The sequence below is a fragment of the Callithrix jacchus genome, chromosome 15 (assembly GCF_049354715.1).
Source record: "Callithrix jacchus isolate 240 chromosome 15, calJac240_pri, whole genome shotgun sequence".
In the NCBI taxonomy this organism is placed as follows: domain Eukaryota; kingdom Metazoa; phylum Chordata; class Mammalia; order Primates; family Cebidae; genus Callithrix; species Callithrix jacchus.
In genome coordinates this window covers 88,797,130-88,813,598 of record NC_133516.1, presented here as the reverse complement: position 1 = coordinate 88,813,598, position 16,469 = coordinate 88,797,130, and the positions used below count along the sequence as shown (strand labels likewise).

Below are 16,469 nucleotides of genomic sequence, written 5' to 3'. Positions count from 1 at the left end.
TGTAACTCTGTTTATCCTACTTGGGATTCATTGAGTTTCTTTGACATATACATTCATGTTTTCCATCATAGTTAGAAACTTGACCATTATTTCTTCAAATATTTTTCTACTTTATCCTTTTTCCTTCTGATACTCCCATCACATGTATTTGGGTTCCTTTGATGTTGTCCCACAGGTCTCTGAAAGTGTGTTCATTTTCTTAAATCTTTGTCCTTTCTGTTCTTTAAATTTGATAATTTTTATTAATCTATCCTTAAGTTCACTTATTCTTTCTCTGTCAATTTGAATTTGCTGCTGAAACCTTCTATGAATTTTTTATATAAGTGATTGTAGTTTTCAACCCCAGAATGTCTATTTGTTCCTTTACAATTTTTTTTTTTTTTTGAGATGGAGTTTCGCTCTTGTTACCCAGGCTGGAGTGCACTGGCACAATCTCAGCTCACTGCAACCTCTGCCTCCTGGGTTCAGGCAATTCTCCTGCCTCAGCCTCCTGAGTAGCTGGGATTACAGGCACGCACCACCATGCCCAGCTAATTTTTTTTTTTTTTTTTTGTATTTTTAGTAGAGACGGGGTTTCACCATGTTGACCAGGTTGGTCTCAATCTCTTGACCTCGTGATCCACCCGCCTTGGCCTCCCAAAGTGCTGGGATTACAGGCTTGAGCCACCACACCCAGCCTACAATTTTTTGTACAAAATGTATTTACTTAAATTCTCTACTTATTGAGTCATTGTTGTCATACTTTCCTTTAGTTCTTTAAGCATGGTTCTCTTTGTTTTTTGAACATATTTATAATAACTGATTTGATATCTTTGCTAAATTCAGTATTGGGGACCCTCAAAAGCTATTTCTGTTTTCTGTTCTGTTTTTTCTTGGAATGTCACATTTTCTTGTTTCTTTGCATGTCTTATAATTTTCGTTGGAATATTGACAATTTAGATAATATATTGTAGCATCTCTGGATTCTGATTACATTTCCTCTTGTCCCATGGGTTGTCATTGCTGATTTTTATTTGCTTGTTTAATAACTTGCCTAGAGTAAATCTATGAAATCCGTTTGTTCTGTGGCATGTATCTGCTCTATTTATTATTGTTGTTGTTTTTATTTTTAGGGCTGGCTTCCTAGGGATCACCTCTTATGTCAGCCCTGGTTGCTCAATGAGCCAGTAAGCCTTTTCCCTTCTATTGACAAATCTGTGAGTAGATTGCAGAAGGTATTCAAAGTTTGGCCATTTTTTAAAAAGTGGCCATTTTTAAGTTTGTCCCAGTTTTTCAGTGTTCTCCTGAGATCTCTTGTGTCTCTAGCTAGGAAATGTGTGGATAGCCTGGGCTTTCTCTGGTTTGTATTACGCACATTGCAGCCTTTGTTCAGCCAGGAATATGTGACTAGTTTATCAAGCCCATCTATGGCTGCGTTTTCTTCAAGATCTCTCTAAGCTCCTTGCTAATCTTCTGTTCTGCTTGCTCCAGTTAGAACTGTACTCACACACTTGCTTGAATTAGTACAGAGTTTTCCCTTTCACTTCTGGGCATAGATATTCTGCTTCTAGTCCAAATCAGCTCAACCCTCTCTGTCAAGATAGCTGCCAGTTTTCATGACCTATTCCCACCCTCAAAGAACTACCACATAGACTTAACAGGTGAAGGAGGAAGAATGATGGGAACAGGCCCAGGAAAGAGTGCCACAGACTTCCACCATCTTTACCTACGTTCAGTGGATTTTCATGAATAAATACTTCTCAGTTGATTGTATTGTATGCCTTTGGTCAGTTTCCAGTCGTTTGAGATGATTATTTTTGACAGTTTTTTTCCTAGCTTTACATTTGCTTTTGCAGAGGGGATTGCCAAACTCATCTCCTCATTCTGGAAGCAGTCTTCTTTGCTTCTTTTTGGTGTTTTTGAAATGTTTATATGGTTATTAATATAAGGACATAAACAGTATTACATAGAAAGCATATGATTTTAAATTCCACTTGATATGATTTTCTAGGACACCATAATTACAATTATACAGAAATGTAATCTTTTTATTGTTGCAGATTTCAAGTTCCACCTATAAAGACAGGAATGAAGAATACAGAAGACAGTTCACACATCTTCCTGATACAGAGAGGCTGATAGCAGGTAAAAAAGACAGAAATTTGCAAAAAAAAAAAGTTATATTACCTCATAAAAATGGAACTGCTAAGTGACAGTAATAAAATTTAAGTCTTTATGCTAGACAGAATATAATTTTCAACATAAGGAACATCCTTATGATCCAGCAATCCCATTTCTGGGTAGATATCCAAAAGAAAGGAAATTAACATATTGAAGAGATATCTGCACACGCATGTTTATTGCAGCACTATTGACAATACCAAAGATGTGGAATCAACCTAAGTATCCATCACTGGATGAATGGATAAAGAAAACGTGGCACATAAATGCAATGGAATATTATTTAGCCACAAAAAAGAATGAAATGCTGTCACTTGCAGCAATGTGAACAGAACTGCCTCCAGTTTTATTATGTTATATGAAATAAGCCAGGCACAGGAAGATAGTTATCTCATGTTCTCACTCATATGTGGGAGCTAAAAATAAATTGATCTTACGGAGATAGAGTAGAATGATGCCAGGTGTGGTAGCTCATGCCAATTATCCCAGAACTTTGGGAGACTGAGGCAGGAACATTGCTTGAGCCGAGGAGTTCCATCCCAGCATGGTCAGCATAGTGAGATCCTGTCTGTATTATTAAAAAAAAAAATTAGCCGGGTGTTGTGGTATGTGCCTGTAGTCCCAGCTGCTCAAGAGGCTGAGATGAGAGAATCACTTGAGCCCAGGAGTTAGAGGCTGCAGTGAGCTATGGTGGTGCCACTGCACTCTAGCATGGGCAACAAAATGAGACCCTGACTCAAAAAGAGAGAGGTAGGGGAGAGAGAGAGAGATGATGATGGTTACCAGAAAGCTGGGAAGGGTACTGAGAAGGGAAAATAAAAAAGAGCTGGTTAACGAGTACAAGAATACAGTTAGATAGAAGGAATAAGATCTAGTGTTCAGTATCACATGGGAAGACTATAGTTAACAATAATTTAGTGTATATTTCAAAATAGCCAAAAGAGTGGAATTGGAATGTTTCTAATACAAAGATATGATAAATAGTTCAAGTGATGGATATCTCAATTACTTTGATTTGATCATTGCAAAATGTGTGCTTATTCCAGTATGTTACATTACTCCATAAACACGTAACAACCATTCAGCATCCATAATAATTAAAATTTTAAAAAGATAATCAGTATCTTATCATAATTAGACAATGTAAAAATTGTAATCAGGGAAGAGTGATTTCTGATGTATAAGGATATATTTATTTTTTGTCTGGGTGTGGTGGCTCATACCTATAATCCCAGCACTTTGGGAGGCTGAGGTATTGCCTGAGGCCAGAAGTTTGAGACCAGCCTGGGGAACAAAGTGAGACCTTGGCTCAGCCAATCAATCACACACACACACACACACACACATACACGCACGCACACACACAAATATTAAGTACTAATAGAACTTTAAAAAATGATTTGTCTCAATGATTTTGGTGAATCAAATTGGAGGGAAAATTTAAATTTGATGTTCAATATATATTAACTATCTCCAGAAAAATACATTCTCTAATAGATGTACACATAGAGCAACTTCATAAAATGTTCTAGGACTAAATCATTATGTATGTAATTGTTCACATAGATTTTTTTCAAGTAGGATTTAAGAGGAAAAATTTCATCTTTTTTCTTTAAAGAGCATTTTAATTTTTACTATAAGCTTAATATGTACTCATGACAATAAAACTACCGAGCTAAGTTTTAGCATATATTTAATTTAAAACATTTATTTAGGTTGGGTGTGGTGGCTCACACCTGTAATCCCAACACTGGGAGGCTGAGGTGGGTGGGTTGCTTGAGCCCAGGAGTTCAAGACCATCCTGGACAAAGTAGTAAGACCTTGTCTCTGCTAAAAATACAAACATCAGCTGAGCATGGTGGCATGTACCTGTAGTGCCAGTTACTAAGGAGGCTGAGGTGGGAGGATTGTTTGAGTTCAGGAGGTGGAGGTTGCAGTGAGCAGAGATTATGCCAGTGCACTCCAGCCTGGGTGACAGAACAAGACTTTGTCTCAAACAAAAACAAAAACTGTATTTATATTAATTTCTCAGATTTTTTTGTATCCTTGGGGAATGCTTAATTCAATGTCTAGAACTCAATGAATTTTTAGACAGTTCAGCTCAATAAATATCACAATAATTAATTAAAGCAATTTTTAAAAACATTATTGGAAGTAATATAATCCCATGATAAAATTTTCAAATGCTACATAAAGACATAAAGTGAAAAGTGAGTGATCCTTACAACCAAGACCACTTCAGTGTTCTTCCTGGGAGATAATCACTGTTAGTAATTTCTTAAGTATAATTTCAGAATATTTCTATATGTATTTAGGATTATACATATAGAAAAAATTTAAATGGGGGCAGACTGTGATTATTGTTTTGAATCCTGCCTAGATCTCTTTTTTTTCCTTTTTTTTCCAGCAAAGAGGAAAGATTAAGATCTCTTTTTTATTTGCCCAACAGTGAATCCACTCCATTGCTTTTTTTTCTTTTGAGAGGAGTCTTGTTCTGTTGCCCAGGCTGAAGTGCAGTGGCATGATCTTGGCTCACTGCAACCTCTGCCTCCCAAGTTCGAGTAATTCTCATGCCACCGCCTCCAGTCCCAAGTAGCTGGGATTACAGGCATGCACCACCACATCTGGTTAATTTTTGTATTTTTAGTAGAGATGAGGTTTCGCCATGTTGGCCAGGCTGGTCTTGAACTCCTGACCTCAAGTGATCTGTCCACCCTGGCCTCCCAAAGTGCTGGGATTACAGGCCTGAGCCATCGTACCCAGCCAAGAAGCCATTTTATAAAAAATCAATTTTATTGAAGTATAAATTTATTACAATAAACATACCCATTTTAGGGAAGCCAATTTTAAAAACCACAGAGGCCGGGCACGATGGCTTATGCCTATAATTCCAGCCCTTTGGGAGGCCAAGGCAGGCAGATCGCTTGAGGCCTGAAGTTCCAGACCAACCTGGACAACGTGGTGAAACCCCATCTCTACCAAAAATACAAAACCTAGCCGAGTGTGGTGGCACACACTTGTAATCTCAGCTACTCAGAAGGCTGAGACATCGCTTGAACCCAGAAGGTGGAAGTTTCAGTGAGCTGAGGTCACACCACTGCACTCCAGCCTGAGTGACAGAGTGAGACCCTGTCTCAAAACAACAACAACAGCAGCAACAACAAAGAAACACTGGAAAAAGTCTGCTGATGTATATCAAATAGTCTTCAGCTAAAATAATCTAGGTGGTTACTATGCCTTTAAACATAGTTAACGTAAAGTAATACAGTGGTTCTCAAAGTGTGGTCTATAGACTAGCAACGCTGTCAGTACCTGAGAGCTTGTTAGACATACAGACTGACCCCAGAGCTATTTAATCAGAAACCCTGGGGGAGGGGAGGCCTAATAATATGCAGTCCTGTTTTCGTTTTGTTTTGTTTTGTTTTTTGGAGCAGAGTCTTACTCTGTTGCCCAGGCTGGTATGCAATGGCGTGACCTCAGCTCACTGCAGCCTCCGCCTCCTGGGTTTAAGCGATTCTTGAGCTTCAGCCTCCTGAGTAGCTGGGATTACAGGCACCCACCACCACACCTAATTTCTGTATTTTTGGTAGAGAGAGGGTTTCACCATGTTGGTCAGGCTGGTCTCAAACTCCTGACCTTGTGATCTGCCTGCCTTGGCCTCCCAAAGTGCTGGAATTACAGGCATGAGCCACCGCGCCTGGCCGCAATATGTGTTTTATAAGTCAGCTAGGTATTTCTGATCTGAACCTGAATTGATAAAATGTTTTGGTGGTTTGGAAAAAATTCAGGATATTTCAACGTGGCCTTTAGCCCAATCTCTGTTTTAGTGATGAATACTAGTTAATGGGTAACCTAATCTGCTTAATTATTTACAAGAAAATTTTGTTTGGTGGCACCTCAATTTTATTTTGCTAATGGAAGCATTGTGAAAGACTGAATTACTTTGCTCAATTTTTAGTATTTGCTTAGACATTTAACATGACTAAATGGAAACACTGTGAGATTTATGCAACATATACCTAGAATTGCTCATTAGTTTGTAGGGTTTTTAAATTTAGCAGTTAAGCTAAATCTCCTCATAGCAGCCCTTTGTGTCTTACGTTATTAAGAATTTAGCAATACAGTTTATATTTGTCACAGAACCAGATCTTAACCTTAGAAGCATGGTATTAACTTGTTTGGCAGGCAGACTTGATTTTGCTGGACTTTAATGGTGTGGTGGAGAGAATAATTTTTTTTTGCTTTTGGAGATAGAGTCTCGCTCTCTTGCCCAGGCTGGAGTGCAATGGCATGATCTGGGGTGAGTGCAACCTCCACCTCCCAGGTTCAAGTGATTCTCCTGCCTCAGCCTCCTGAGTAGCTGGGATTACAGGTGTCTGCCACCATGCCAGGCTAATTTATATATATATATATATATATATATATACGTATATATATATATATTTTTTTTTTAGAAGGAGTTTCGCTCTTGTTACCCAGGCTGGAGTGCAATGGCGCGATCTCGGCTCACCGCAACCTCCACCTCCTGGGTTCAGGCACTTCTCCTGCCTCAGCCTCCTGAGTAGCTGGTATTACAGGCACGCGCCACCATGCCCAGCTAATTTTTTGTATTTTAGTAGAGATGGGGTTTCACCATGTTGACCAGGATGGTCTCTATCTCTTGACCTCGTGATCCACCGGCCTTGGCCTCCCAAAGTGCTGGGATTACAGGCGTGAACTACCGCGCCCGGCCAATTTTTATATTTTTAATAGTAAGCGTTTCCCCATGTTGGCCAGGTTGGTCTCGAACTTCTGACCTGAAGTGATCTGCCTGCCTCAGCCTCCCAAAATGCTAGGATTACAGGCGTGAGCCACTGTGCCCAGCCAAGAGAAACAACTTTGAAACTGACTTAAAATCTATACAATTTTCTGAGTTGTCTTTGACCCCTCTTTACTCTGGTTGGATCAATCACCAATTTGCCATCAGTATTACCTCCTAAATATGTCTTAATCTATCTACTCTCTTTTTCTTTCTTTCTTTCTTTTTTTTAATTGCATTTTAGATTTTGGGGTACATGTAAAGAACATGCAAGATAGTTGCATAGATATACACGTGGCAGTGTGATTTGTTGCCTTCCTCCCCTTCACCTATATCTGGCACTTCTCCCCATGCTATCTCCTCCCAACTCCCCACCCCCCACTGTCCCTCCCCTATTCCCCCCAACAGACCCCAGTGTGTAGTGCTCCCCTCCCCATGTCCATGTGTTCCCATTGTTCAACACCCACCTATGAGTGAGAACACGTGGTATTTCATTTTCTGTTCTTGTGTCAGTTTGCTGAAAATGCTGGCCTCCAGTTTCATCCATGTCCCTACAAAGGACACGAACTCATCATTTTTGATGGCTGCATAATATTCCATGATGTATATGTGCCACATTTTCCCTGTCCAGTCTATCATCGATAAGCATTTGGGTTGGTTCCAGGTCTTTGCTATTGTAAACAGTGCTGCAATGAACATTGGTGTGCATGTGTCCTTATAGTAGAATGATTTATAATCCTTTGGATATATACCCAGTAATGGGATTGCTGGTCAAATGGAATTTCTATTCTAGGTCCTTGAGGAATCACCACACTGTCGTCCACAATGGTTGAACTAATTTACACTCCCACCAGCAGCTTAAAAGTGTTCCTATTTCTCCACATCCTCTCCAGCATCTGTTGTCTCCAGATTTTTTAATGATCGCCATTCTAACTGGCGTGAGATGGTATCTCAATGTAGTTTTTATTTGCATTTCTCTAATGACCAGTGATGATGAGCATTTTTTCATATGTTTGTTGGCCTCATGTATGTCTTCTTTTGTAAAGTGTCTGTTCATCTCCTTTGGCCACTTTTGAATGGGCTTGTTTTTTTTCTTGTAAATCTGTTTTAGTTCTTTGTAAATTCTAGATATCAGCCCTTTGTCAGATGGGTAAACTGCAAAAAATTTTTCCCATTCTGATGGTTGCCGATTCATTCTAGTGACTGTTTCTTTTGCTGTGTAGAAGCTGTGGAGTTTCATTAGGTCCCATTTGTCTATTTTGGCTTTTGTTGCCAATGCTTTTGGTGTTTTGTTCATGAAGTCCTTGACTACTCCTATGTCCTGAATGGTTTTGCCTAGAATTTCTTCTAGGGTTTTTATGCTGTTAGGTCTTATGTTTAAGTCTTTAATCCATCTGGAATTAATTTTAGTGTAAGGTGTCAAGAAGGGGTCCAATTTCTGCTTTCTGCACATAGCTAGCCAGTTTTCCCAACACCATTTATTAAACAGGGAATCCTTTCCCCATTGCTTGTTTTTCAGATTTGTCAAAGATCAGATGGTTGTAGATACGTTGTCCTGCCTCTGAGGCCTCTGTTCTGTTCCATTGGTCAATATCTCTGTTTTGCTACCAGTACTATGCTGTTTTGACTACTGTAGCCTTGTAGTATAGTTTGAAGTCTGGTAGTGTGATGCCTCCCACTGTGTTCTTTTTGCTTAGAATTGACTTGACTATGCAGGCTCTCTTTTGGTTCCATATGAAGTTTAAGGTGATTTTTGCCAGTTCTGTGAAGAAGATCATTGGTAGCTTGATGGGGATAGCATTGAATTTGTAAGTGACTTTGGGAAGTATGGCCATTTTCACAATAATGATTATTCCTAACCATGAACAAGGAATGTTTCTCCATCTGTTTGTGTCCTCTCTTATTTTGTTGAGCAGTGGTTTGTAGTTCTCCTTGAAGAGGTCCTTTACATTCCTTGTTAGTTGTATTCCTAGGTATTTTATTCTTTTTGTAGCAATTGTGAATGGCAGATCGTTCTTGATTTGGCTCTCTTTAAGTCTGTTATTGGTGTATAGGAATGCTTGTGATTTTTGCACATTGATTTTATACCCTGAGACTTTGCTGAAGTTGCTTATCAGTTTCAGGAGATTTTGGGCTGAGATGATGGGGTCTTCTAGATATACAATCATGTCATCTTCAAATAGAGACAGTTTGGCTTCCTCCTTTCCTATTTGAATAACCTTTATTTCTTTTTCTTGCCTGATTGCTGTGGCTAGAACTTCCAGTACTATATTGAATAGGAGTGGTGAGAGAGGACATCCTTGTCTAGTGCCAGATTTCAAAGGGAATGCTTCCAGTTTTTGCCCATTCAGTATGATATTGGCTGTTGGTTTGTGGTAAATAGCTTTTACTATTTTGAGATACATTCTGTCAATACGTAGTTTATTGAGGGTTTTTAGCATAAAGGGCTGTTGCATTTTGTCAAAGGCCTTCTCTACGTCAATTGAGATAATCATGTGGTTTTTGTCTTTGGTTCTGTTTATGTATTGAATTATGTTTACAGACTTGCGTATGTTGAACCAGCCTTGCATCCCCGGGATGAATCCTACTTGATCATGGTGGATAAGCTTTTTGATGTGCTGTTGCAATTGGCTTGCCAGTATTTTATTGAATATTTTTGCGTCTATGTTCATCATGGATATTGGCCTGAAGTTTTCTTTTCTTGTTGAGTCTCTTCTGGGTTTTGGTATCAGGATGATGTTGGTCTCATAAAATGATTTGGGAAAGATTCCCTCTTTTTGGATTATTTGGAATAGTTTCAGAAGGAATGGTACCAGCTCCTCTTTGTGTGTCTGGTAGAATTCGGCTGTGAACCCGTCTCTACCTGGGCTTTTTTTGTTGGTAGGCTCTTAATTGCTGCCTCAACTTCAGATCTTGTTATTTGTCTATTCAGGGTTTCAACTTCTTCATGGTTTAGGCTTGGGAGGAGGCAAGTGTCCAGGAATTTATCCATTTCTTCCAGGTTTACTAGTTTATGTGCATAGAGTTGTTTGTAATATTCTCTGATGATGGTTTGAATTTCTGTGGAATCTGTGGTGATTTCCCCTTTATCATTTTTTATTGCATCTATTGGGTTAGTCTCTCTTTTCTTTTTTATTAATCTGGCTAGTGGTCAGTCTATTTTGTTGATCTTTTCAAAAAAACCAGCTCCTGGATTTATTGCTTTTTTGAAGGGTTTTTTGTGTCTCTATTTCCTTCAGTTCTGCTCTGATCTTAGTTATTTCTTGTCTTCTGCTAGGTTTTGAGTTTTTTTGATCTTTCTCCTCAAGCTCTTTCAATTTTGGTGATAGGGTGCCAATTTTGGATCTCTCCACTCTTCTCATGTGGGTACTTATTGCTATGTATTTTCCTCTAGAGACTGCTTTAAATGTGTCCCAGAGATTCTAGTATGTTGTGTCTTCGTTCTTGTTGGTTTCGAAGAACATCTTTATTTCTGCCTTCATTTCATTGTTTATCCAGTCAACATTCAAGAGCCAGTTGTTCAGTTTCCATGAAGCTGTGCAGTTCTGAGTTAGTTTCTGAATTCTGAATTCTAACTTGATTTCACTCTGGTCTGAGAGACTGTTATGATATCCGTTCTTTTGCATTTACAGAGGAGTGATTTACTTCCAATTATGTGGTCAATTTTAGAGTAGGTGTGATGTGGTGCTGAGAAGAATGTGTATTCTGTGGATTTGGGGTGGAGAGTTCTGTAAATGTCTCTTAGGTTTGCTTGTTCCAGGTCTGAGTTCATGTCCTGGATATCCTTGTTAATTTTCTGTCTCGTTGATCTGTCTAATCTTGACAATGGGGTGTTAAAGTCTCCCACTATTACTGTGTGGGAGTCTAAGTCTCTTTATAAGTCATTAAGAACTCGCCTTATGTATCTGGTGCTCCTGTGTTGGGTGTGTATATATTTAAGATCATCAGCTCTTCTCGTTGCATCGATCCTTTTACCATTATGTAATGGCCTTCTTTGTCTCTTTTGATCTTTGTTGCTTTAAAGTCTATTTTATCAGAGATGAGAATTGCAACTCCTGCTTTTTTTTTTTTTTTTTTTCTCTCCATTTGCTTTGTAACTCTCCCTCCATCCCTTTATTTTGAACCTTTATGTATCCTTGCATGTGAAATGGGTTTCCTGGATACAGCACACTGATGAGTTTTGGCTTTTTATCCAATTTGCCGGTCTGTGTCTTTTGATTGGGGCATTTAGTCCATTTACATTTAGGGTTAATATTGTTATGTATGAATTTGATACTGCCATTTTGATGTTAGCTGATTGTTTTGCCCATTGGTTGATGCAGATTCTTCATTTTGTTTATGCTCTTTGCCATTTGGTATGTTTTTGGACTGGCTGGTACTGGTTGTTCCTTTCTATGTGTAGTGCCTCTTTCAGGAGCTCTTGTAAAGCAGGCCTGGTGGTGACAAAATCTCTGAGTACTTGCTTGTTCGCAAAGGATTTTATTTTTCCTTCACTTATGAAGCTTAGTTTGGCTGGATATGAAATTCTGGGTTGAAAGTTCTTTTCTTTAAGGATGTTGAATATTGGCCCCCACTCTCTTCTGGCTTGTAGGGTTTCTGCTGAGAGATCTGCTGTGAGTCTGATGGGCTTCCCTTTGTGGGTAACCTGACCTTTCTCTCTGGCTGCCCTTAGCATTTTCTCCTTCATTTCAACTCTGGTGAATCTGACAATTATGTGACTTGGGGTTGCTCTTCTTAAGGAATATCTTTTTGGTGTTCTCTGTATTTCCTCGACTTGAATATTGGCTTGCCTTGCTAGGTTGGGGAAGTTTTCCTGGATAATATCCTGAAGAGTATATTCCAGCTTGGATTCATTCTCTTCGTCACATTCAGGTACACCTATCAAACATAGATTAGGTCTTTTCACATAGTCCAATATTTCTTGGAGACTTTGTTCATTCCTTTTTACACTTTTTTCTCTAATATTGCCTTCTCGTTTTATTTCATTAAGTTGATCTTTGACTTCTGATATCCTTTCTTCTGCTTGGTCATTTTGGCTGTTGAAACTTGTGCATGCTTCGTGAGGTTCTCATGTTGTGTTTTTCAGCTCCATCAGTTCACTTATATTCCTCTCTACATTGTCCATTCTCATTAGCATTTCATCAAATCTTTTTTCAATGTTCCTAGTTTCTTTGCATTGGGTTAGAACATGTTCTTTTAGCTCACAGAAGTTTCTCATTACCCACCGTCTGAAGTCTGATCTGTCATTTCATCATGCTCATTCTCCATCCAGCTTTGTTCCCTTGCTGGTGAGGAGTTATGATCCCTTGTAGGAGGAGAGGTGTTCTGGTTTTGGGTGTTTTCCTCCTTTTTGCGCTGGTTTCTTCCCACCTTTGTGGATTTATCCACCTGTCATCTTTGTAGTTGCTGATTTTCAGATTGGGTCTTTGAGTGGATGTCCAGTTTGTTGATGATGAAGTTATTTCTCTTTCTTGGTTTTCCTTCTAACAGTCTGGCCCCTCTACTGTGTAAGACTGCTGAGGTCCACTCCAGGCCCTGCTTGCCTGGAGATCACCTGCAGCAGCTGCAGAACAGTAAGGGTTGCTACCAGTTTCTTCTTCTGCTATCTTTGTCCCAGAATGATGCCTGCCAAATATAAGTCTATCAGTCCTTTGTGAGGTGACTCTTTGGATATACAGGGGTCAGGGAGCTACTTGAGGAGACAGTCTGTCCTTTATAGGAGCTCAAGTGCTGAGTGCTGAGCTCCATTGTTCATTCAGAGCTGCTGGGCAGGTACATTTAAGTCTGCTGCAGCAGAACTCATAAACCCCCTTTTTCCCCCCGCCAGGTGCTCTGTCCTGGGGAGTTAGGGCTTTATTTATGAGTTTTTGTTGTGCTGCTGCCTTTTTTTTCAGGGCTGCCCTGCCCAGCAAGGAGGCAGCCTAGTCACTGTCTGCCTGCAGAGGCTTTGCTGAGCGGCTGTGGGCTCCGCCCTGCTGCCATGTGAACTCCCCTGCAGTCCTGTTTATATGGGTGTGGTTAGAACTGCCTCGGCAATGGTGGCTCAACTCTGTAATGGCAGACTCTCTCTGTAATGGCAGGTTGGCTCGGCAACATTGGGCTGCCTCAGCAATGGCAGACTACCTCTGTAGAGGTGGAGTGCCTCGGTAATGGCAGACACCCCTCCCCCACAGAGCTGGACTGTCCTGGGTTCAGCTGTGCTTGCCGTGAAACTCTTAACCCAGAGTGTTCCCAATTGCTGTTTGTTTGTTTGTTTGTTTTTTCTGGGGGTGGGACCCGCTGAGCCTGATCACCTGGCTCCCTGCCTTAGAGCCTTTTTTTTTTAAGTTGAATGGTTGACTCTATCCCAGGTGTTCCAGTTGCCTGCTGAAAAGGCTCTGAGATCTGTGTGATTTCCCATGCGGCGACCCACTGCACCAGTTGAAACAATGGCACTGAGATTCATGGCGCATTTTGCCCAGGAATCTTCTGGCTTTGCTCCCTGTTTCAGTCCCCTGTTTAATCAGATGCCTTCCAAAGCTCCAATCGCCAGCTTAAAAGGGCAACCAGACCAGTGTATTTTGTATGGAGAACCACTGCCCCAAGGCGCTGGCAAAACAGCTGCGCTGGCCAAAACAGCCATGCTGGTGACCTATGGGGCTCCTCTGCCTGGGAATCTCCTGGTCTGTGGGCAATAAAGATCCATCTGGAAATGTGGCATCCACTCACCCTCTGCACTTTCACTGAGAGCTGCAATCCTGAACTGCTCCTAAACCACCATCTTGGATCTTCCTCTGCTCTGTCTCTTAATATGGTCACCTTCTGGTCTGAATCACTGTCAACTTTTTTCTGGACTTCCAACTGAGAGAATTAATTCTCAGAGTGTGAATAAAGTAATCTTTATACACATCTGTTCCTATTCCTTTCACTTAAAGGTCATCAGTGGCATCTCATGATGACCACAGTATACCATGACTTGTGAGACTTTACATGATCTAGCTTCTGCAGCTCAAAGATCTAATAGTTCCTCAAATGTGCTGTGTCTCTTTCTACCAAAAGGGCTTTGCATGTGCTGTTCCCTCATGATTCTGCTGACCCTTTATTGATCTTTTCATGTTCAAGATCCGTGTTACTTTAAGAGAATCCTTCCTGATATACACTCTCTGCCCTGCCCCCTTATACCTGCATAGCTCTTATTATATGCTCTCATAGCTTTCTCTACACATGGGTCATTATCATATTTATTTTTGTATTTATTTTCTGCCTTCCCTGTACATTGTGTTTTATGAAGGCAAGAACCATTTCTGCTCATCCTAGTGCACAGCAAAATGTCTGACATATGATGTTCAAAGTATATGAATGAATGAATGAATGAATGAACTAATGAACAAAAAGTGATGACTTTCCCTGTGTTGAAATAGTATAAGATCTCCTAATTTCTCAGATTTTTGTGAATAAACTATCTCTTATTTTTGTGTATATAGATTATGCTTGTGCTCTTCAGAGGGACATTTTGCTTCAGGGAAGACTATACCTTTCAGAAAACTGGCTATGTTTCTATAGCAACATCTTCAGATGGGAAACTACAGTAAGACATTTTGCATTTGATTTGTTGATACAAATAATTTCATAGAGATATATACAGTTCTTCTACAGTGTACTTTAGATGATTCCAAAGTAAATTTATACATATTTTTGCATCTATACTAGTGTGCATAGAAATACAAATGTGTTGTATATATAAGTGTATATTTTTCTGATTTATTTTATTTATTTATTTTTTTGAGACAGGGTTTCACCATATTGGCCAGGATGGTCTTGATTTCTTGACTTTATGATCCACCCACCTCAGCCTCCCTAAGTGCTGGGATTACAGGCATGAGCCACCACACCTGGCCTATTTTTCTGATTTCATACACTGACTCCATTAGTATAGTTAGAGAAAGATATTTAGTTGAAAAGAGCTTGAACATATATCTTAATGGCTGCCAAAACCATGTCTTAAGTGACAGACTGTCTGATTTTTGTTTGTGTGTTAATGTGGAACATGAACACCCACGTGTCTTTCCACACTTTGTCCTAATGTTAGATAGAGGAGTTGATGGGGGAGAAGACTTCAGGGAAAAGTGCTTACCCTGTTTTCCTCAGAGAATGTAAGCATGTACTTATTAATTTCTTCAGGTTGAAAAACCTGAAGAATATTCAACTGAAAAGTTGAATATTCTGAATTAGATTGATGTGATACTTGTATTGTGTATGTTTCTGAAAAATACATTTAAAAAATCTTTTGTGTGTTTAGATTTCTATTGCTTTAAAGAATATAACCTTCATGACCAAGGAGAAAACTGCTCGACTCATCCCAAATGCTATCCAGATAATTACAGAAAGTGAAAAGGTGAAAAACTTTTCTACCTTTATTATATTACATAATGTGAAGAAAATCTGCCTCATATTCATCATCCATGTTGGGAATATAGGTAGTTCTTCCTGGAGTTAGGAATATCTGATAGACATATGTTTAATACTAGAATTCTGTATGCAGTTATATTTGTAGTTAATTAAATGACTGCTGATATTTTTTGTACTTTATAGGTTACAGAGAACTTTCACCCTTATTTTTCATTTTTTCATTGTAAGAGGTAGGTAAGATAACATTGGCAAAATGTCCATATTTCTAAATAAGAATTCCATGATTATTTTTCAGTCTGTAATAGCTGCACAATAGCAACTAATAAAAAATGCTTCTGGTGAACAGAGATTTGGATAGCATACACGTAAACACTAACCATTGTATTTTTTTATGGCAATTATCTTTAACTGACATAATTTTTATTATTCACCCATAATATCTGCGGCGTCTTAGTAGGGATATATCAAGAATATTTCTTAACCACTTGGAAAATTGGTTAGGACCCTGTGTGTGAGACATTAGAAGCGCAGTGATGAGAAAGAAAAAGGAAGAAGAAAGAAAAAGTAGGAGATGAAGGAGGAAAGAGTATAAAAGAGGAGGGCTAGGGAGGGTAAGAAAGAGACAGGGAGAGTTTTGGGGGAGGTGGGGAGAGAGAATTAGTACAATGATATTAAATCTTTGTAATTATATTTTTTAGTCTTGTGGAGATTCGTTTAAATGCATTTTAAAATTTGTCTCACTCTTTTTTTAGAGATGGGGTCTTGCTATGTTGTACAAGCTGGCCTCGAGCATTTAGGTTCAAGTGATCCTGCAACCTCAGCTTCCCAAGTAGCTAGGACTTCAGGTGTGCACCACTTAGCCTGGCTATTTTTATTTTTAAACAGTCTTATCCCTACAGAACACTTCCAGATGCAGTACAAAGAGCTTTTGCCCCTGCACTAAATGAGAATAAATTCTCACCCTAATTCTTCATCACCTTAGATATTCTGGCATGTACTTCCAACAAAGACATTCTTCTATATAGCCACAATATAACGACTAACATCGAATAATCATCCCTGATCTGTGACCATCGTTCAATTCTTAGACCCCATTCAGTTTCCATAATTATTTCAATAATAT

The 16,469-nt window shown here is 39.3% G+C and overlaps 1 protein-coding gene across 3 annotated transcripts in view; it reads left to right on the top strand.

Annotated features, from left to right (window-relative positions):
- The window catches only part of GRAMD1C (GRAM domain containing 1C), a 111,300-nt gene that overhangs the window by 26,030 nt on the left and 68,801 nt on the right, over positions 1-16,469 (top strand). For all 3 annotated transcript variants that reach the window (XM_035274132.3, XM_035274131.3, XM_078352140.1), the window contains 3 exons: positions 2,040-2,124; positions 14,422-14,525; positions 15,237-15,332. In XM_035274132.3, coding sequence (XP_035130023.2) covers positions 2,040-2,124; positions 14,422-14,525; positions 15,237-15,332 — 285 coding nt within the window. The remainder of the gene's footprint in view (positions 1-2,039; positions 2,125-14,421; positions 14,526-15,236; positions 15,333-16,469) is intronic.